Below are 23,160 nucleotides of genomic sequence, written 5' to 3'. Positions count from 1 at the left end.
TCATCTTTGACTGGACTTAACTGTCCAGGGGTCCTTTACCTTTTCTTTTTAACTTTAAAAACTTTTAAAAAGTAAAAGTAAAAACATATAATCATGATCGTAAATAATTTGATTAATTTATTTGATTGTCCAAACTATCTCATGATGGGCATTCGTGTTACACTTTGTTTTGATTGAAGTGAAATAAATATAAAAGGGTGGATCCAGACCCAGATAGAGTAGATCCATTGAACTTAAAGGGACTTAAGACTAACTTCAGCAAAGTCCTTAACCCTAGAGCTTTTATGAGCCAACAGCAAAGTTTCTGTCGCCTTTGGCTGGACTTTACCGTCCAGGGGTCTTTTAATTGAAATAACTGAAATACTTTTATTGTCACTTGTACAACTTGTACACAGATTACACGAGCACCCCCCCCCCACTCAGCTCTCTTAGTCTTAATTCCCCTCATTTACTGTCGCACACCCACCAACCCTGAAAGTCAGTTGCCCTGTTGTTATCTTTTCATTCAGCAGCCTAACAGCCCATGGATAGAAGCTGTTCTTTACCCTGTTGGTGTGACTAATCATGCTTCTATATCTTCTGCCTGAGGGCAGGAGATCAAGGAAGTGCCGGCCAGGGTGTGAATCATAACTGATAATTTTCCTCACTCTCCTGAGGCAAAGTTCTTCCGCTATTTCACCCAGTGGATTCACAGGACAGCCCATAATATCTTGTGCTGTATTCACCACCCTCTGTAGGCACTTCCTATCAGATGATGTCAAACCAGCGTACCACACCGTGATGCAGTACGAAAGGACACTTTCTATTGTGGACCGGTAGAAGGAGATCATCAGATGTTGATTGACATTGTTCTTCTGCAAGACTCTGAGGAGATGGAGTACCTTTACCTCTTACCTATATGCAACATTAATAGAAGTAGAGACTTTCCTTCACTGAAACATTTTCAGAATGAAAACATTACAATGCAGAAACAGGAATATTTAAATAATCCCCCCCCCAATAATATTTATTATTTTCAGTAGATAAACATAATAAAAAAGAAAAGATTAACAATAATAAAGACAAACAAAAAATAGGAGAAAAAGAGAAAAAAGATACATACAACATATTACCGCTTAATTAATTAAAATTAAGTACCGTCCATCTTCATAAACATAGTATTTGACTTCCTCGAATCTCTTCCATCTGAATTTCTTAGTAATTATATGTAGCAGTTTCCAATATCAGTGTTTCAAAAGACCATATCACAGTCCTAATCATATTACATAGCTTTCCTTATTGTACATTTTCTCATTTATAAATCTAATTCCATTTTAATCCTAGGCCTAATTGTTTCTTTCAAGTGGTTACATATCTTTAATATTACAATATTTATTCAAATAGTCTTTAAATTTCTTCCAGTCTTCTTGGTGTTCCTCTTCTTTCTGGTCGCGGATTCTCCCGGTGAGAATTTAATAAATAAATGAATTGTTGCATAAGGACTGGGGGCTGAATGTCAGCAGGTTGTGTTAGGAAAAGCCAGCAAGTGAGTTCAAAGGTCAGAAGTGCCTGGGATAGCTCAGCTGGTAGAGTGATGAGACTCCTAATGCCAGGGTCATGGGTCCAAGCCCCATTTAGGCAAAAAATAAATCAATTCCTGCATTCCAGGGGGTTGGACTAGATGACCCTTGGGGTCCCTTCTAACTCAAAGATTCTATGAGAAGTGAGATTTGAACCAGGATTTTTCCTGGGTGTTCATTCGTGCCACCACACAACGAGGCATCTTAACATTCGAGCAGCCCAAATGTAGTCCATAACACATACACAGAAACTCGCTTTTTCCTTTTTAATGAACGGCAGCCACTACCCGACACCAAGACTGGAAACTGCACAATAACATTTGCATTTCAATAGCTCATCCTTGAGCACGTGCACTATAAAACTTTCCTTGCTGAGCAGTCCTCCCCTTAGCCGCTGGATGGCAAAACAAGAGGAAAGCGAAATAGCAAAAACTGTCATTTTAAAGGGAGGATTTGCAATTGCTGCCCTCTGGTGGAGATGATGCAAAACCGAAAGTGCAGAGAACAGGCAATTGCTTCCATGTTTAGCCTTGTTATCCTCCCGGAATACATCAAACGCCTCCGAGTCACCGCCACATCTTGCAGTAATAGTCCATTTTGCACACATCAAATAGGTAATTTGTGGGATTTGCCGGTTCACATTACGGCCACTGCCTTAAATAGCTTCTGAAATGCAAAGGAAAATCTTCTTTTATTGGATGATAGGTAGCTCTAAAAAAAACGGAAAAAATGAAGATCATGGCCACTGGTTCCATCACCTCCTGGCAAACAGAAGGAGAAGAAATGGAGGCAGTGAGAGATTTTACTTTCTTGGGCTCCATGATCACTGCAGATGGTGACAGCAGTCACGAAATTAAAAGACACCTGCTTCTTGGGAGAAAAGCAATGACAAACCTAGACAGCATCTTAAAAAGCAGAGACATCACCTTGCCGACAAAGGTCCGTATAGTTAAAGCTATGGTTTTCCCAGTAGTGATGTATGGAAGTGAGAGCTGGACCATAAAGAAGGCTGATCGCCAAAGAATTGATGCTTTTGAATTATGGTGCTGGAGGAGACTCTTGAGAGTTACATGGACTGCAAGAAGATCAAGCCTATCCATTCTGAAGGAAATCAGCCCTGAGTGCTCACTGGAAGGACAGATCCTGAAGCTGAGGCTCCAATACTTTGGCCGCCTCATGAGAAGAGAAGACTCACTGGAAAAGACCCTGATGTTGGGAAAGATGGAGGGCACAAGGAGAAGGGGACAACAGAGGACGAGATGGTTGGACAGTGTTCTCGAAGCTTCGAGTTTGACCAAACTGCAGGAGACAGTGGAAGACAGGAGTGCCTGGCGTGCTCTGGTCCATGGGGTCACGAAGAGTCGGACACGACTAAACGACTAAACAACAACAAGCTCTAAACGGAAGCACCCTAAAGAGGGCATCATGGATGCGAGAGCCATTTCCCCCAATAATCACAGCAGGGATTCTTGCTTGCTCTTGGTTTTTATCGCTGTCAACGCAACAGCCTCCCAAGGGGGACGTGATAAACCAAGATTAACCTCCAGGGAGATACTTTGGTGCTTCAGTTGTCGTCGGGAGTCCAGATTGCATCAGCTCCAGCCAATGTGGTCAGGGATGATGGGAGCTGTGGTACAACGAAATGCGGAGGGCATCAAGCTGGCTACCATATTTGCTGCTCCTGGGCAGCCTCTTTGGCACGGATGAGGCATAAGAAGAAAGGGAGGAGCGAGGCTCTAGGACAGGGGTGAGGGAACTGCTGCCCTATGGCCAGTTCCAGTCTGTGAAGCCTCCCCATCTGGCCCCCTGAGCTTCCAGCCAAGACTCTCTGGAGTCCATCCCTTTGCCACCCATTGCTCCTGAAGAATCAAGAACTTGTGATTGTGCTGGAACCACTAGCTAGGTTTTGGGGCAACTTTCCAAAGCACATACTTAAGTGTTTTTCTGCTTTTCCTAGTGTCTCTGAAATATACTCGGTGTGTTGATTTCATGCTCTTTATTTCAGCTCATGGCAAACAGTGAATGAATACTTTCCCCAAAAACCTCTGGCTATATATACATTATTTACACAATGGGTCCCATGTGATTGGCTGATTCAACTCCCCTCCTGAAGCCTGATTGGACTGTTCCTACAGGCCAATCAGGTTGCTGATTCACTTCCTCCTGGAGCCTGATTGGGCTGCTCCTGCAGACCAATCAGGTTGTTGCCTTCTAGGATCCTACCTGCCTATTGTTCTAAGATCCAAGCTCAGTAGGTAACACTCTCGGAGGTCGTACGCCTTGGAACACCAGTCTCTGGAAATCACAAATGAGGACTGATGCATTCAAGTCCTGCTTACAGACTTCCCATAGGCATCTGGCTGGACACTGTGAGAAAAGGATGAACTTCTGGCCTAATCCAGGATGTCCTCATTCTGAGCAAAGTGTTAGTTGGATACACTCTACATAAATGCACATATAAAGTGTCCTTTCATACTGCATCACGGTGTGGTACACTGATAGGAAGTGCCTACAGAGGGTGGTGAATACAGCACAAGATATTATGGGCTGTACCATGAATCCGCTGGATGACATCACAGAAGAACTCAGGAGAGTGAGGAAAATTCTCAGGGATGATTCGCACCCTGGCCGGCACTTTCTTGATCTCCCGCCCTCGGGCAGAAGATATAGAAGCATGATTAGTCACACCAACAGGGTAAAGAACAGCTTCTATCCATGGGCTGTTAGGCTGCTGAATGAAAAGATAACAACAGGGCAACTGACTTTCAGGTTTGGTGTGTGTGTGTTTGTGTGTCAGTAAACGAGGGGAATTAAGACTAAGAGACCTGAGTGGGGAGTGCTTGTGTAATCTCACAGTATACAAGTTGTACAAGTGACAATAAAGTATTTCAATTTCTTTCTACCTTGCCAGGATACATTAGTCTCCTGGCCCCCAAAGGTTGCCTTGGAATTAGCAAGGAGAAGAATTTTAAACAGTGATCAGGAACAGTTTTTCAGCCTGACGGCAGATTTCTGACGGTTTCATACCAGTTGTGGCCAGAGGTAAAACTGGGTACAGCAATTAGTGTAATTTTTTACCTTTGTAAAGGTAAAGGGACCCCTGACCATTAGGTCCAGTCGTGGCCGACTCTGGGGTTGCGGCGCTCATCTCACTTTATTGGCTGAGGGAGCCGGCGTACAGCTTCCAGGTCATGTGGCCAGCATGACTAAACTGCTTCTGGTGAACCAGAGCAGCGCACGGAAATGCCGTTTACCTTCCCGCTGGAGTGGTACCTATTTATCTACTTGCATTTTGACGTGCTTTCGAACTGCTAGGTTGGCAGGAGCAGGGACCGAGCAACAGGAGCTCACCCCATCACGGGGATTCGAACCGCCAACCTTCTGATCAGCAAGTCCTAGGCTCTGTGGTTTAACCCAAAGCACCACCCGCGTCCCTTTTTACCTTTGTACAGTAGGCTAATTCCCACACAATCTGACACAACCCTTTCCTTCCTCCCTACAGGCAAGCCGGAGTCCGGGTCAGAGTTCAATGATGCGCTCCAGCCAGGCAAAAATATTTGAGGTTCACTAAGTGGGGCAAGAGTCTGTCTGGGGAGAGGGTGTTACTCCCAGTTCTGAGGTTCTCTACCCCGATTTAAAGCCAGCAAACAGCAAGGCTATCACATGAAAACGCTGCCCCGCATCCTCCAGAACTCATGGACACCGCTTGTCAATGCGTAGGCAGCGCATCGTGCGCATTCCTCTGGCGTAAACCCAACCAGCGCGGTCCCAACAGTGTTTACTCCGCGGTCTCTGGCTGACTTCTTAATGGACGCCTCTATCAGCCAAGGCGACACGTAGTGATACGTTCTCCCGAGAAGGCTGTAGGAAACATATCCTGACCTGTCGCCCGCAGCCCAGCTGGTGTCATGCTCGTCAAAGCTTTCCACGTTGCACGCTATTTCGATTTGCCCGTTGTGTGGGAAAGCCATCGACTGCACGCCCTTCAGGCCTCCGGCACTACTGCCCCGGACGGAGCCTGCGATTGCCTTGGCAGTAGTCAAGTCTTGCGTGTCGACTGTCACGTTGCAATTCATCACATAAGGGCTGGCCCCAACCCCTGAAACGATCAGAAAATAAGCCAGCAGTGCAAGTCAAAATTAATGGTTGTGTGATGGTCTGGGATTCGGACTCGGAGGCTGAACCTGAGGAATCCCAGCCTGCACAGGAGTCCCTGCCTCCAGAACCAGCGGAGCCAGGGCTGGGGCATGAGCCTGAAGGGTCCTCACCTGTGCTGGATCCTCAGGTGCAGGCACCAGCTGAGTCTGCTCTGGAGGTGATGGAGGACCCATTGCCTGCAGGTGCTCCACTCTCAGCCCCGTCAGGGGAAGGTGAGGTTGCCTCTGGGCCCGGTCACCCTCCAGCCTCTCCTGAGCTGCAGAGGCTCAGGGCAGAGAAGCTGCAGAGGCTCAGGGCAGAGAGGCTCAGGGCAGAGAGGCAGGAGGAGTGCTCGCCTCCAGGCCAGGAGAGGCAAGTCACCAGAGGATCGGGGCCGCCCTATGCCTCGGGGCAGTTAAAAGCCAGCCAGCCCCAGTCCCAGGTTGCGGGAGCAACATTGTTGGTAGCCTGTTCCTGTTTGCACCCTGCCCTGCTCTTCTGCCAGAGGTCCTGACCTCACCCGACTCCCTGCCTTGGACCCCGCTTCAGCTTTGACGGACAACCTCCATACTGCAGCATCAACCTTGGACTGGACTCAGACCTTGCCGCACGGTTAACCCTTGGGACCAGCACAGGTTGTTAGGTTAGTTTGGCTTCTGCATCTACTCTTCAGATACTCGGTCGAGTAGTTTCTAAGCCTTGGAAAAGGACTTTGGCTAATCCTTCACTTATACACCAGGCAATATTCAGTATTCTTTATCAAGAGATTGAGTAGTACAGTTGTACCTTGGTTCTCAAGCAGAATGCGTTCCGGGAGTCCATTTGACTCCCGGAACCGCTCAAAAACCAAGACATGGCTTCAGGGGGTTGGACTCGATGGCCCTTGTGGTCTCTTCCAACTCTATGATTCTATGATTATATTCTATGATTGGCTGCAGGAGCGTCCTGCAGCCAATCGGAAACCGCAGAAGCTGCGCCGGATGTTCGGCTTCCAAAAATCGTTCGGAAACTGAAACGCCCACTTCTGGCTTTTGAGCGTACAAGTTCCAAGGCATTCGGCAACCAAAGTATGACTGTAGTTGGATCCAGAAGACCCAAGGAGAGTCCAAAGCAGGTCTGGTGAGTTTTATGGCCTAGAGAGACTTACCAGGACTGCAAATAAACGTCTGGAGGAGGGCATATGCCGCCCCCCAGGCCTGCAGTTCCCAAGCTTTTACATAAATGCTCTGGAAGGGCATTCCAGGAGAAGGGAAGTTGCAGAGCAAAGTCTGTTTCTCACACTGAGCTACCTCGGTGCAAATAGAAGTCAGCCAGTGGTGAATCTAGTAAATAAATCAAAGGTACTGCACTCAAGACCTATTCCCCAGGGAAAAGCAGTTTTATATCTGCCTCTTCGTAAGCAACGTGAAAGAAGGAAGGGGAGAAACTCCACCTGGGATAAATCATCATTGCAAATTGTTCATGATGAAGAAAAGAGTGTGAAAGTTTAATATTTCTCCGAGGCCTTTTCTTTTCCTTTCCTCCTTGGAGTTCTGACTCATTGTCTTTGTAGATTATGAGCCAGAGCCTGGATAGAAACAAAGATCTTTACAGCAAAAAAAAAAAAAAAAAAAAGAACACAAACCCTCAAGGCCAAATTGTTGAGGTAGAGGGAAAATAAAAACAAATGCACTAATTAACATCTGGTGTGTGTTCCTTTCTCACAAACCCAAATGCAGTATGTGTGTGACAGCGCTGGCAATAATAACTGGTTTAAGGATTCTTGCGGCAGAATGACGTCTGAAGAAAGAGGAATTTTTTTAAAAAAATGGATTATTCAATCAAAGTACATAAGGAGCTTTGTTTTATGCAGAGCGTTTTTTTAAGTAGGTTAATTCTAAGTGGGTCAATAGGAGAATAATTACTGTTATTCTCTTGATATCTACCCCCCCCCCATTCTATATTAAATATTTAACCAATTCTCTTCAATGAATTGTAGCAATGCCTCATCCGTCCTCCTTTCAAAACATTTGAAATCATTTACTGGGCACAATCCAGGGTAAGATACAAGCCCCATTGATATTGTAGGGCGTGAAAAGAAAAGATATCAATGGTACACAAATGCTTGATAGTACATGCTCAAGAACGGCTATAATTGTCTGCTATTGACCACATGATGACCAATTGTAAACTCACATCGAAACTCAGAAGTCAGGTGATTTGACCCCCTATTATTATTGACAATTAATGTTGTGAAATTATTTAAATGGGCAATTTGCCTACTGGCAACGCGGCGGAGCCCAAAAGGGAATTCTTTAGCCACTCCAGGAATTCTGGGATTTTTGTAGTTGTTGTCCCGTTTGGTAATGACCTTCCAGGTCTCACATCTTTACACAGGGACTTAAGATAAACAACACTCAAAATGAATCTTATAAGACAGGGATGGGGAAACCGTGACCCTCCAAATGCTGTTGGATTCCTGTTCCCATCAGTTCCCAGTGAAGACAGCCCATGGTTACGGATGATGGAGTTGGAGTCCAACAACATCTCTAGGGATCACAGTTCCTCCACCCGTTTTAAGAGACAATCATTTATTGGTTTATTTTTCAAAAGATAGCCTGCGTGGGAAAGTCAAAACCTTTGTAGACTTAAAGAAGGTTCTGGAGTTACCTGAAGGGATTCAACACAAAATATTGCTTACACGAGAATAGATTAATTGATTTGCGACCATTAATGGTTGCCATTAATTTGATCTGAACTGATTTTATAATGAATTGATTTTAGAATGCTGTCTTATTTTACTGTTGTTAGCTGCTCTGAGCCCGGCTTTGGATGGGGAGGGCGGGATATAAATGAAATTTTATTATTTATTATCACAGCCTACCTCAAATTAAGAGCAAAAAGCTGCCAGGTGCCTCGAGGTCTTCTGCTCTTAAATAACTCTATGCATTTCCTGTTGCTTCTTGGTGCTCTCTCTTCCTCAATACCCCCACAAGTCGTCCTCTCCCCAGTCCTTTTGAATGACACTTTATTCCCCATCCCCATCTCAAAAGCCTAAGACTTCCGTCCTACAAATCCGCTCCACTTCCCAGTGGGGAGGAGTTGCGGTGGACCACATGGCCACCCACTCCCCACCGGGGGCGGGGGACTCTGTCCCCCATTGCCTGGGGGTTCCCGGCCATGTCAGCGCCCGGCCAGCCAATCCGCTGGCCGGGGGGCGTGGCCAGGGCCGTTTAAACAGAGGAGCGAGCCAGAGGACTTCCTCTTTGGCTCGCTTCCTCAATCACCTGCCCTCCCTCCCTATTTTGCAGGTTAGGCAATGGCCTTGCTATGGACTTCGGTTGGTCGCCTTGGTTGTCCGAGGGGCCTGGTAGGAATTTTTCCATTTGGCAGATTGGCACTGGCCACTTGGTTTTCGCCTACCTCGTAGCAATCGTCACAACTTTGTTAGGGTTGCGGTTAGGCATTTTTTGACCTTGTGTGGGGGAGGGGAGGTGTGGCCATCACCTGCCCCTCCATGCTTAAGGGTATTCCGTTAAAGGAATCCGGGGGTGTTGATCTAGTCTGAATCCCGGCTGGCGAGCTAAGGCCTTGACACGACCCCGATGGGAACACCAGGGGGAGCTTGAGTTGATTCGCATTGACAGGGCTCCCCCTACCAGTGGCTTACCCTTACTGGGACTTCCTGCACAATGGGAAGGAGTCAGATATAGTCAGGTCCAATCAATACCTAAGCCAATACCACTCACATTCTGTAATTTCAATAACGTTGTGGCCAAAATTTGCCCAATAACATAAACCTAATATCCGTGTCTGAGTTATTTCCAACGAGGAGGTGGCTGTGGGATCTCGACACGTAAGTGCAATAGGCTTGGGAATAAGTTCTAATGAACTCTGTGATGCCCCAAGAAAGCAAAGACTGGGTAGCAAGCCTATGCAACTTTAATCCCTTATTAGTCTTCCTATCTTCCCTCTCTCAATTTTTGGTACACTCACCTGCCTCTTATCTGCATTCTCTCCCATTCTCAATATTTATATGTAAGCTCCACTGGGGAGTGGGCTATATTCCTCTGTGAAGTCCTAGAGACATTGATTGCCTTGTACCCATGACAAAAACAGCAACAATGAACATTGCCATCATTTCATACCTGTTAAACCGTGTCTTAAGGTAGGCAACAGCCCTACATCAGGGATAACAGTGGCTGCATTGAAAGCTCTGCGGTTAAACCATCCCAGCTGTTTTCTTCTTTGAACCAGACTTTGCTTCTCTGGGAGATGAGCTTGCCCAAAAAGAAATATGCTGCATCCAGGAACACGGCAGACCAGGGTCTCTGCTATATCTGAGGGAAGAGAGGAACAGAAGGGAAGTACAACAGCTAGAATAGGGGTGGCAGCCTTTGGGGGTGAGTACTCTGGAATTTTGAAGGAGTGGTGTGGGTGCAATCACAAAATGGCCGTCATGGGAACATGACGGAACACAAAATGGCGGTCAAGGGGATGTGGTGTAGCACAAAACGGATGCTACATCTATTTTAAAAAAGAGACAGGACGAACAGGTCTGGGCATGTCCCACACTAGCGGACAGGGGCAGGGAAGCACCTCTCCTCTGTTCAGAATGGAAGAGGCAGTGATGATTGTCCAATCCTGGCCTCCAACGAAACGTGGGCAGGTTTGAGGAGGCGCGTTCAATGTAGTAGAAGCCCTTGCCAGTGCCAACAAAAACTGAGCAGGAAAAGAAAAGAGTCTGTTGCGCATTGTGGGTTTTGGAGGGAATCATTACTGGCATTTTTCTTGAGCACCAGTGTGGCGATCACACAGGGTCCCCGGACGTTTGACGGTCTATTGATCCCTGTGCCACCACTGTGATTGCTTTCTTCGCTGCCACCAACCCGTTTCTCTCGGGCACACACGGAGCCCAGACAGTTGTTAACATTAACAAATAATCAAGTTTATTTTTATAAGCATGAACAAGTTTATGGTTTTGGTTAATTTTTCTTGTCAGTTTCTTAATCTTAGTTCTTTTACTGTCCTATACATTCCTAACAACTTCAAACTGATTATCCCAACTATCTATCTGACTCCACCTAACACAACTCGACCAACCCACAGACTTATCCTCCCTCTTCCTTCTCCAACTCCCAACTCTCAACTGACTTCCACACAACTCTACCTCTCACTCTAACTCCTCCCCTCAGTTCCCACTGGCCAATCACATCACATCATACTCACTTAACCCTTTCCTTATGACCCACCAAGGAGGCAAAGGCCACAACCAGGGAATGCAGTGTCAGGCATATGGGTACCCCGAGTGAGAAGAAACACAACAAGAAAGACTAAGAGAGCAGCTAAGCTGTAGACTGGGGCTGCCTACACTATACATATAATGCCACTTTGGAAAGAACTGCAGTGGCTACAAATTTGCCCCCAAGCCAAGTTCAAGGTTCTCGTGTCAACCTAAGAAACCCTAAACAACCTGAGACCTGGGTACCTGAAAGAAGATGGCTGCCTAACTGGGGGCCTGCTGAGATCTATCTTGCAAAAGAAGAGGCTCGCCCGGTGTCTTTGTTATGTATCCTTAGGCGCCAGGCAAAAACATTCCTCTTCTTCCAGGACTTTAGCTAATGAAACGATCAACGGCCTTTTAAACTGTGTGTATGGGGTTACTGTTTTTGTCTGTTATCATGGTATGTAATTTTGTGTTGTTCTTTCGTAAACCTCCCTGTGATCCTTGGATGAAGGGCGGTATAGAAAACAGACAACCAGAGGAAAAGCCTTTTCCATTATGGCACCCAGTATGTGAGGGATGTGGGTGGCGCTGTGGGTTAAACCACAGAGCCTAGGACATGCCAATCAAAAGGTCGGCGGTTCGAATCCCCGTGATGGGGTGAGCTCCTGTTGCTCGGTCCCTGCTCCTGCCAACCTAGCAGTTCGAAAGCATGTCAAAGTGCAAGTAGATAAATAGGTACTGCTCCGGCGGGAAGGTAAACGTCGTTTCCGTGCGCTGCTCTGGTTCGCCAGAAGCGGCTTAGTCATGCTGGCCACATGACCCGGAAGCTGTCTGCAGACAAACGCCGGCTCCCTCGGCCAATAAAGCAAGATGAGCGCCGCAACCCCAGAGTCAGTCGCGACTGGACCTAATGGTCAGGGGTCCCTTTACCTTTTTACCCAGTATGTGGGCACCCTCATCTCCCTTCAAAAATAAGGCAAGTGCTGCCTTTGTTACATGATTTGATGTATGCTAAGAACATTTCTAATGCACCCAGGCATATGCTAGTTATTAATGCAGAGCTTTTAGTAGAATTGGCTGCTTATACTGTGATGGATGGCTGTATTTTAACACATTGTTTTTAACATATATATATACATATATCTGCACTGCTGTGAACCTCCCTGGTGTTTCTTGTGAAGGGTGGGATATTAATGTGTTAAACAAACACACAAGCAGGCAACAGATCTGAGAAAGTGTGAACATGTGAGCAAGGTGGCAATTGGTTATCTAAAATGCTGTGCTGTCATTCCAGTTGTAAATTGTACAACCAGGCTTTGGAGTATACATTAAACAGCTGCACTAAACGGTTCAGAATGGGGTTAGCCAACGCCGTCCCCTCCACTTGTAGTTAGACTCCAGTTCCCATCACCACTGACGATGGGTCATGCTGGCTGGAGGTGGCGGGAGTTTGAATCCCAAGAACATTTGCAGAGTGCCACCTCACCCTACCCCAAATAATAATAATAATAACAATAATAACAATAATAACAATAATAATAATAATAATAATAATAATAATAATAATAATAATAATAATTAATAATAGTATATTATTTATACCCCGCCCATCTGGCTGAGTTTCCCCAGCCACTCTGGGTGGCTTCCAATCAAGTGTTAAAAACAATACAGCATTAAATATTTAAAAACTTCCCTAAACAGGGCTGTCTTCAGATGTCTTTTAAAGAGAAGATAGCTGCTTATTTCCTTGACATCTGAAGGGAGGGCGTTCCACAGGGCGGGAGCCACTACCAAGACGGCCCTCTGTCTGGTTCCCTGTAATCTCACTTCTTGCAATGAGGGAACCGCCAGAAGGCCCTCGGAGCTGGACCTCAGTGGGGGCTGAACGATGGGGGTGGAGACGCTCCTTCAGGTATACAGGACCGATGCCGTTTAGGGCAGGGGTCTGCAACCTTTAAGACAAAAAGAGCCACTTGGACCCGTTTCCGAAGGGGAAAAAAACTGGGAGCCACAAAACTCGTCATGATAAAAATAACTTTTTTGTCACTTTTTATTATTTCTTTGTTTTACCCCTCAGAATTACTCCTCCTCATAGAAACGTTAAATTAACAAGTTACCTTTTTGTGTGTGTGTGTTCTTCACTCCCCTTCAAAACAGTGACCAGCGTACATGCCCCCTTTCAATGCAGTGACCAGCGTACATGCCCCTTACAATGTAGCGGGTGGGCGGGAAGGTGATGTTGGGACGGTGCGTGACTAATGCACGCACCGCCCCCATGCGACGCCACAGCCAGTACAGCGCCCGCCACAGTGGGGAGTGTCGGGGCGCACAATGTGCCTCCTCCCCTCACTAGTATCCGCCCCGGAGCCGCGGCAAAGGTGTAAAAGAGCCACATGCAGCTCCGGAGCCGTGGGTTGCAGACCCCTGGTTTAGGGCTTTAAAGGTCAGCACCAACACTTTGAATTGTGCTCGGAAACGTACTGGGAGCCAGTGCAGATCTCTCAGGACCGGTGTTATGTGATCCTGGCGGCCACTCTCAGTCACCAGTCTAGCTGCCGCATTCTGGATTAATTGCAGTTTCTGGGTCACCTTCAAAGGTAGCCCCACGTAGAGCGCATTGCAGTAGTCCAAGCGGGAGATAACTAGAGCATGCACCACTCTGGCGAGACAGTCCGTGAGCAGGTAGGGTCTCAGCCTGCGCACCAGGTGGAGCTGGTAGACAGCTGCCCTGGACACAGAATTAGCCTGCGCCTCCATGGACAGCTGTGAGTCCAAAATGTCTCCCAGGCTGCGCACCTGGTCCTTCAGGGGCACAGTTACCCCAGTTAATTTAGAGAGATGCCTCTGCTTTGACAGAAGAACAATTCAACATGAATCGGTGACTACATTAAGGATCCTTGAGTCAGATCTTGTGCAGCCAAGCTGGGGCCCTCCAGGTGTTGCTAGACTACAGCTCTCATCATCCCTGACCAAAGGCCATGCTGGCTGGGGATGATGGGAGTTGGAGTCCAACCAACCACATTATTGAGGTCACGACATTGACTACCCCCGCCTGTGCTGGAAGTTCAGGTTCTGCTTACTTCGAGCCACTGTTCCGCACTCTTCCACATCGACACCCGACAACGGGTAAATGGGCACCAGGTCTACTGCGCCAAGGCAAGGGTGGATTCCAGAATGTTCCGCCATATCTATTGAAGCAAACGCCTCCACACAGGCAGCAACGACAGACCCGCCTAACAAAACACAAAGAGGGTGAAAGAAACTTTATCAAACCCATTATTAGCTAAATCTGAAAAGGAAAACTAAATCTTAGCCACTCTTGCCCCAAATGTGTTTTAATTTAAAACATTCATACACAAAGAAAGAGCATAGGCAAACTCCCTCCCGCCCCTTGCGACTCTTTCTAGTGACAGTGATAAGGTAACCCCTCTTTCTCATTTACACAAAGCACTAATTTTGGGAGAAATGTGAAGCACTTACCACTCTTACAAATCTACCCACCTTGAAGCAGGGTTCTTATTATATGCAACAAACACACTTTAAAAATATACTAACAAAATAGCCCACTTGGTATCTTGGAGGGTTTGCTATTGAATCACAATCTACAAGGGTGTATTTTTTTAGTGAAGTGCTGAACACAACCGTGTTAATTATGGCCACCTGACATCCTCCTGCTAACTTTGTCTGACAAGACTGCTTTTGATTCACTTTGTAAACATCCCTATAGAACGTCCTTAGCAGAAAAGATAAGAAAGAATATTTTATTCTGCGCCTCCTCCATCACACAGCCTGAATTCAAAAGTAAGCTTTGCTGCAGTCCAAACACAAATTACCTGGGAATAAGTTCCCATTGAATTCAATATAATTTAATTCTGAGTAGACATGGTTAGGAGTGTGATGTTAATTGGGGAACTGGCTCTTGTAAACCAGTGTTGAAGGAAAATTCTACACAACACATCCCTCTCAAATCTAGCTGAATGTTATTTATTTTCAAAAACTGTTAAGAGGGCTTCCAGACAAGAGCTTCTTGTCACAAACGATCAGTCACACCATAATTTTCTGTGTTTGTGATTCACGTGCAACCATTCACCAAGGGGATTAAAACGTCACCTTTTTTTGGAAATATGTGCCTTTGTGTTGGTACTTGTTATTTATATAATTTTTCAGCTGAGGATTTTTTTAAAGTCCTCATTTATCAAGGAAGCTAAACACCAGAGCATGTTTTTTGAGAGAAGCAATGTGTTTTAAAATGTACTGTTTTACTCTAAGGCAAACATGTATACAACTGCAAACTTTGCATTGAAAAACACAACATTCAAAGGCCAATAATAATAATAGTAATAAGAGCTGGGACATTTTAATACATATTTTTAAAACTTACCTAGTTTGTCAACTGGAGCTGCAATAGTTATGACGGACCTGTTATAGTCATAGTCAGAAAATATATTAAGCACAGTTGCTGGGAGATGCTCCTGGCCTACGGGGAGGGAAAAAATGGAACATTTCTTGTGGTTCAGACAACAAATAAAGGCTTCCAATTTAGCTTAAGCACATGCTATGTTTTGAAGAGGTACATTCTGATCCTAAATCCATTAATTGCAAAATAAGTTCTAGCAAGCTAAATGGAGCATACATCGGTGCAAGCATGATAGATTAGAAAAATATTGAACAGTTTTGCTCAATGCAATCTGTGGCTTTAAAGCTATTGCTCCCATCAGCTACAGTCAGTATGGCTAGTGGCCAGAGATGATGGGAATTGTGTTACGATATAGAAGCAATGCAGCTGCGAGCTGCTAGCTTGAAAACATCACATTATGTTGGGACTGTCCGTGGGAAACAGAGGGCACCGGAATTAGCTCAGAGTGTAATATGAGCTGTACAGGAAGTGTTTTTTCTCTCTCGACTGCTGGAGCTTGAAGAGAGCAGTCATGTTTTTTGTAACGCTGCAAAGACAGAAATAAAGGCATGAAAATACGTTTTCTGTCTATCTCTTTCCCCTGCCGGGGGGGGGGCCAGGAAAGAGGGGTGTGTTCTTCTCACGCTGAGAAGGATCGCCTATCGTGACCTCTGCCTGGATCTTGCCGGGAAAGCAGACAGGGAGGTCAACAGGAGACCAAGCCGGGTGCCTGGAAGAGTTGCCAGTTTCTCCTGATAAAGGCTTGATTTCCGACAAATTGTAGTCTAGCTATCCATTCTTAAGGAAATCAGCCCTGAGTGCTCACTGGAAGGACAGATCCTGAAGCTGAGACTCCAGTACTTTGGCCACCTCATGAGAAGAGAAAACTCCCTGGAAAAGAGCCTGATGTTGGGAAAGATGGAGGGCACAAGGAGAAGGGGAAGACAGAGGACGAGATGGTTGGACAGCGTTCTCGAAGCTACCAGCAGGAGTTTGACAAAAACTGCGGGAGGCAGTGGAAGACAGGAGTGCCTGGCGTGCTCTGGTCCGTGGGGTCATGAAGAGTCGGACACGACTAAACGACTAAACAACAACAACAACATGTGGGGGGGCAACAGGTTCCCCACCCCGGTCTGAGAGAGTACAGATAGGCAACACAATCCAGGGCTTGTCATTATGAAAACCATACTGGCTGAAATTCCCAATTCTTGGCAACTTCATTAACGGTTGAGGGCTGGTCCTCTTCTGCATCTGTTTGCCCTAAGTTTGTTCACACAATGAACTTCAGACTTAGCCTGAAAGAGATGCCAGGATAAAAAACTCTTACAAGTACACAAACAGAAACGCCACCCCAAAGTTTTAGAATGTGTTAGTCAGTGATTAACAGATCAATGGGCTTCTTTTGTGCAAACACAGCTCATGCAAACTATATCCAAAAACTTCACAAAGGCTGCCATTTGGTAGGACTTCAGAAATGCGTGACTGACCAAACCATAGCTATCATAAAAACCAGAGGGCTGGAAGGGACTCAAGAGTGTCGTTTAGTCTCAGCTCCTGCCCTGAGGCAGGACTTTCCATACATACTTCACACACACACACCCCAACATACAGCTTCAGAGCTTCACGAGCATCTGTGTCAATGTTTGGTTGGGTTGGTGAGAACGGAAAGCACAAGCTTGAAAGCTCAACTAATGTTTTCTAATCAAAGCTTCATTTGTGCCAGGGGGATTAGATACACCATCCGTTTCCAGGACCACGGCTAATATTGGAATACGTACAGTCAAGTGCCTCTGAGAATGTGCAGAGTGCAATTTTCTTACCGAATCAACAACCCTGAAGTAGCAGGTAATGGGAAAGACTGAGACCCTAGGGAGGCACTGATAGCCAGAACAGATAATGCTGGACGAAATGGGCAGATAAGTCGGACATGGTATAAGGAAGGTTTTAAAAATTATTTTGATCTCCCCCAGTTAAACAACCCTTCAATGGAAAATCATAATAAACACACTTGCATTGATGATAATCATAGAATTGTAGAGTTGAAAGGGACCCTGAGGTTCATCTAGCCTACCCCCCTGCAATGCAGAAATGTGTAGTTGTCCCATACAGGGATCAAACCTGCAGCCTTGGCATTATCAGTGCTCTAAGCAGCTGAGCTGTGCTTCTGGTACAATGGAGAAAGAGGCTTTGGCATGACCTACTGTATTTTTTGCTCTATAAGACGCACTCTTCCCCTCCTAAAAAGTAAGGGGAAATGTTTGTGCGTCTTATGCAGTGAATGCAGGCGGGAGGCTATGCTCAGCGCTCCCTTTAAAGGGAGTGCGACTCTTGGGGGAGCCTCCTTCCCGCTGCCCAGGAGAGGCTGCACGCGGCTATCCCATAAGCCAGAACAGCAAGAGGCTATCCCAGAAGCCAGATCCCTCTTGCTGTTCTGGCTTCTGGGATTCAGAATATTTTTTTTTCTTGTTTTCCTCCTCCAAAAACTAGGTACATCTTATGGTCTTGTGCGTCTTATAGAGCAAAAAACACAGTGCTTATTCACTCCAGCTAATTGATGTCTGCCCTTTTCTGTCAATACACAGTTTTGGATCTATCCTAAGTACTTTTGGCATTCAAGTATGACTGCATGGAGGGGCTCCCATGAAAGAACAGGTCACATCCAGTCAGCATCAGTCTGAAGGGGATCCTGCTCACATAAGGCTCCCTCCACCATCAGGGTTTGCATCCCAGGGCAGGCTGTCGTGTTGTCAGGGTCTGGGCAGAGGAGGAATGGTGGAGACTGCCTCCTCAGCCTAACCCTTCCAGAGAAGGAGACAGTTCAGAATTACAACAGGGGTTTGAGGGAGGTCACAGCTCAGAGGCAGATGAGGGGGAAAGCTGGGAAATAATGGGAGAGGAGGAAAAGAAGGAAGAGAAAGCACCAGAGGGGCAACAGCTGACGGACACAGTGTCTTTAGAAAGCATTCCAGACACCACCCCTCTCCCAGAATCTGGCAGGCCTTGAAAGTAGGAGAGCAAAGGGCTCAGAGGGCCCTCAGCACCACCTGTAGAGGAGATGATGACAATGACGAATGAAGAAGTGGGAGAAAAGAAGGGTGGAGAGTCACTCGGGACAATGCTGTTATCCTAAGAGGCTGTGTTCCAAGCCTCTCTCTGTAAATAAAGCCAGTGTGGTGTAGTGGTTAAGAACGATAGACTTGTAATCTGGGGAACCGGGTTCGCTTCCCTGCTCCTCCACATGCAGCTGCTGGGTGACCTTGGGCCAGTCACACTTCTTTGAAGTCTTTCAGCCTCATTCCAGACACCACTCATAGAGTGTTTGTTGTAGGGGAGGATGAGAAAGGAGATTGTTAGCCGCTTTGAGACTCCTTAGGGTAAACAAACACTGGTCATGCATCAGACAGAGGCCTACGCGCATGAAGACGGATAGGGCTCCTTCCACAGGCAATACCAAGGGTGGGCTAGCCAAGTACATTCCAGAGGGCTCCTCCACACCACTATAGGTAAAAGGTAAAGAGACCCCTGACCATTAGGTCCAGTCGTGACCGACTCTGGGGTTGCAGCACTCATCTCGCTTTATTGTCCAAGGGAGCCGGCGTACAGCTTCCGGGTCATGTGGCCGTCATGACTAAGCCGCTTCTGGCAAACCAGAGCAGCACACGGAAACACCGTTTACCTTCCCGCTGGAGCGGTACCTATTTATCTACTTGCACTTTGATGGGCTTTCCAACTGCTAGGTTGGCAGGAGCAGGGACTGAGCAACGGGAGCTCACCCCGTCGCGGGGATTCGAACCGCCGACCTTCTTATCAGCAAGTCCTAGGCTCTATGGTTTAACCGACAGCACCACTGGCATCCCTCCACACCACTATAGGAAAGGTTGACCCTTGTGTCAACCAACTGGACAAACTTATTCCACACATGTTTAAGTTCCAAAGAGGAGTTCAGTGGAATTCTAAGCAAACGTGCCTAGAACTGGGTTGCAGATGTTTTAATTTTGGCTGGACTAGGTATATTTGGAGTAAGGTAAAAGTAAAGGGACCATTAGGTCCAGTACGGACCGACTCTGGGGTTGCGGTGCTCATCTCACTTTATTGGCCGAGGGAGCCAGCGTACAGCTTCCAGGTCGTGTGGCCAGCATGACTAAGCCGCTTCTGGCGAACCAGAGCAGCGCATGGAAATGCTGTTTACCTTCCCACCGGAGGAGTACCTATTTGTCTACTTGCACTTTGACATGCTTTCGAACTGCTAGGTTGGCAGGAACAGGGACCGAGCAATGGGAGCTCACCCCGTTGCGGGGATTCGAACCACCAACCTTCTGATCGGCAAGTCCTAGGCTCTGTGTTTTAACCCACAGCGCCACCCAGGGGCGCCAACTTATAAAAAATATTGGGGGGGCCCATACCGGGGTCCTGCTGCTGGTTCGCTCGGGTAGCCGGGAGAACGCAGTTCGAGGTGGCGGTGTTGGGGAGAGACCCTCGCTCAGGGCGCCACGAGACTTGGCGGGCGGCGGCCTATCTGGGGGGTTTTGGAGCGTATTTCGGCAGAGCGATTGGGGAGGAGGGGGCTTGTTGCCGGATTCTTCAGCTGGGCCAGAGATCCGTTGCTGGGGGGGGGGTCCCTGTGCCAAGTTGTGAGCACGGCCTGCTGAAGGGAGATCCAGCCGATTGCGCGACGGGGACGGCCGGGGCTCTCCGGCTAGGGCGCGCGGCTGGCTGGCTGGCTGGCGAGGGAGCAGGTGGGGAGGAGGCGGGCCTCAACCACTTTGGCTGCCCCCCCCCAGCAAAAATCCTGGCTACGCCCATGCCCCCCCCCAGGCCCCAGCTCCTTCTGCCCCATCCCTTGGTTTTCTATATAGTAGACCCTTCGGAGAAGTCCCGCCTGCTCCTGCGTCCCCTGCCAAGAGATTTTCTTTCCATAATGCAAGGCTGCATTTCCCCCTTCCCACCCCAGTTGCTTGCGGGTTAGTTATTCCCCTCCACGCTCTTGAAGCAGGCAATCCTTTTTAATTTTTTTAAGGTGAGCTGAATTTCCAAGCATTTGACATTTTGGGTGAGGCGGCGGCATTCCCAGGCACGGCGAGAGATGCAAACAAAGCAAGCGGGCTGCCCTTTTGGGGAAGGAGGGTTGCTGCAACCTGCACGGCTGCCCTGGCCCCTTGGCCAAGCAAACACCGCGGGACAGGGGGTGCTTGCCGTTGTCTCTGCGCCAAGAGGCGCCTCGGCGGGGGCCGCCCGCCCCGCGGAACAGGGAGGCGGGGACAGCAGGGGTCCCTCCCTGGAAGTGAGCGCCTGTTGCGCAGCCGGAGGGTTTCGGCATCGCGGCGCCTTGCAGGACGAGGGAGGCGTGCCGGGGAGCAGGGATGCCACTACGCGCTTGCTGCCCCGAGTAGAGCCCGCTTGCACCGCGCCCCCACCCCTCCCCCCGGCTCGTGCTCGGCGGGCGCTCTGCTGGAGGGGCGCCTGAGATTATTGGGGGGGCAGAGCCCCCCCAAACGAATTTTTGAGGGGGCTCGGGCCCCCTCAGGCCCTATGGAGTCGGCGCCTATGGCGCCACCCGTGTCCCATATTTGGAGTAGATCTACATTATTCTTACCATTATCCTCACAAATCGCAGCTCTTGCTACTTTCTCAACAATGTCCTTTCTTCTTCCTTCTGAAATGTTTAGCAAACAAGCAGCCAGACGCAAGCCAGTTCTGCCGGAAGTCATTTTCGCCCCTGTAATAAAAGAATACTCCTTAATTCCAACAGAACAGGCGAGGTACCGGTAGCATTCTCCAATTGTGATGTCGAAGTATTCCTTTTCTCTCAACAGGAGGAAACCGCTTCGAGTCACTTCACAATATACCTTAGCCCAGGACAAAATCCCTACACGAAAGCATTTGTTTCATGCTGACATTCACACGAATCTTGTGGATGCAAATCATAAAATATGACACCGCCACGTAGGTCTCTGGCTGTTTTTGGACTACAATTCCCATCATCCCTACCTAGCAAGCCCAGTGGTCAGGGATTATGGGAAATGTAGTCCAGAAACAGCCAGAGACCAAAGGTTGGGAAAACACTGCTATGTGGCTTTAAATCCCTGTCTCTCTGTGCACTGGGAAGCTAAAATTGGACGCCCCTTCTGGAGAGTACATATGGAGACATGCACCTGTGTAAGTAACACTGTCATTAATTACGATCTGCACCATGCAATTCTGCCTAGCAAGCCCATCTTGACCAAGTGCAGTTACGTTATGAAATTCTCCACATTGTTATAGATTAAATGCCAAATTTAGGTGCAATCTAGATGCTTCCAGACGATTGTTTAAAAATGGGGTCGGTGCTCCTTGTGGATGTTTTTTGCTGCACCACATGACACCACTGACATCAAAATGACAGCCTGTGTTTCCCCCACGGGACGTGGGTGGCGCTGTGGGTTAAACCACAGAGCCTAGGACTTGCCGATCAGAAGGTCGGCAGTTCGAATCCCCACGATGGGGTGAGCTCCCGTTGCTCAGTCCCAGCTCCTGCCAACTTAGCAGTTCGAAAGCACGTCAAAGTGCAAGTAGATAAATAGGTACCGCTCTAGCGGGAAGGTAAACGGCGTTTCCGTACACTGCTCTGGTTTGCCAGAAGCGGCTTATTCATGCTGGCCACATGACCCGGAAGCTGTACGCCGGCACCCTCGGCCAATAAAACGAGATGAGCGCCGCAACCCCAGAGTCGGTCACGACTGGACCTAATGGTCAGGGGTCCCTTTACCTTTTTATTCCCCCCCCCACACACACACACACATTTAACACAGATTCACTCTTTCTCATGGAAATCAAATAATTGTTTTCTCTTTTTTTTATATCAATTACCCTTTTATCTCAGTGCCCTGTACTAAATCCCTATATAAGGGAGTAGGCTCCACTGAATAAAGTGTGCCTTACTTTTTGAGCAGACTCGTACAGGATTGCACTGATTGCGTTGTTTTCCATTTTGAAGCATATTTGTTTGAAATGATTTCAGTATAAGGAAGAAAACAATGAGACTTTTGTTTCAGGACTTCTGTCTTATTTGATCGCGGCGTGTATGAACGGGTAAAAAATTATATATATTATACATATATATTATACATACAAGCTGGGGGTGGGAAGGGCTGCCGCACGAATCCCCAAAATTAAGACAGAGCTGTATCTAGACTAACTGGTGGTCTACTTACAATGTTGGAAACAAGTCTGGTCGGCTAGCAGAGCAGGTTCAGGGTATTTTGCTATTAACCAATACTAGTATCTCTGGTTTGCAGCATCCGACCAGACAGCAACTGCACCAAAATCTGCAAGGCGCGGAGGCAAAACAAACCTAAGACTTCCAAGAACAGGAACTTTTTCTTCCTTTCTGTCAATGTCCCTCCCAGACTGCAAACGCCACGTGAGTTTTGGAAGGTTACTGCTTTGCTGGGAGCCTCTTCCGGGAAACTGGTGTGTGACTATTTTCACGCTGCTGTTGGTGCGGGATTTGTCGCGTGCGCTCCACCTCCCCTCGCTCCTCCCGGGAAATGAATTGCTCCGTGGATTAATTTCGCGCTGAGATTTGAATCGCTCTGCAGATTCCTCTGCAAGAGACGGCTGGTTACAGGAAAGAGCTCCGAGATGCCAGCTTTGTTCCTCTTCCTCTGGCTATGCCCATGCATAAAAAGCAGAGGCATCACCTTGCCGACAAAGGTCAGTATAGTTAAAGATATGGTTTTCCCAGTAGTGATGTATGGAAGTGAGAGCTGGACCATAAAGAACGATGATGGGCGAAAAATTGATGCTTTTGAATTCTGGTGCTGGAGAAGACTCTTGAGAGTCCCATGGACTGCAAGAAGATCAAATCTATCCATAAGGAAATC

The 23,160-nt window shown here is 47.5% G+C and overlaps 1 protein-coding gene across 3 annotated transcripts; it reads right to left on the bottom strand.

Annotated features, from left to right (window-relative positions):
- Window positions 1–3,540: 3,540 nt before the first annotated feature.
- On the bottom strand, window positions 3,541–22,897 carry FTCDNL1 (formiminotransferase cyclodeaminase N-terminal like). Of its 3 annotated transcripts, XR_014004852.1 has the most exons (7): window positions 22,489–22,894; window positions 20,892–21,014; window positions 15,284–15,379; window positions 13,983–14,135; window positions 9,824–10,015; window positions 5,002–5,658; window positions 3,541–4,637 (listed from the first exon to the last, which is right to left on the bottom strand). XR_014004852.1 is itself a non-coding variant. In XM_081183089.1 (6 exons), the coding sequence occupies exons 2-6, from the start codon at window positions 21,004–21,006 to the stop codon at window positions 5,219–5,221; spliced, it is 996 nt and encodes a 331-aa protein (XP_081039215.1). In that variant the 5' UTR covers window positions 21,007–21,014; window positions 22,629–22,897; the 3' UTR covers window positions 3,541–5,218. The 3 variants fall into 3 exon arrangements, 2 of the variants coding, with proteins under 2 accessions (XP_081039215.1, XP_081039214.1); XM_081183089.1 differs by having other exon boundaries at window positions 3,541–5,658; window positions 22,629–22,897; XM_081183088.1 differs by having other exon boundaries at window positions 3,541–5,658.
- Between the last annotated feature and the right edge of the window lie 263 nt (window positions 22,898–23,160).

The sequence above is a fragment of the Podarcis bocagei genome (assembly GCF_964188305.1).
Source record: "Podarcis bocagei genome assembly, chromosome: 1".
In the NCBI taxonomy this organism is placed as follows: Eukaryota; Metazoa; Chordata; class Lepidosauria; order Squamata; family Lacertidae; genus Podarcis; species Podarcis bocagei.
Note: the sequence above shows the minus strand (reverse complement) of the source record. Positions and strands in the feature narration are given on the sequence as shown.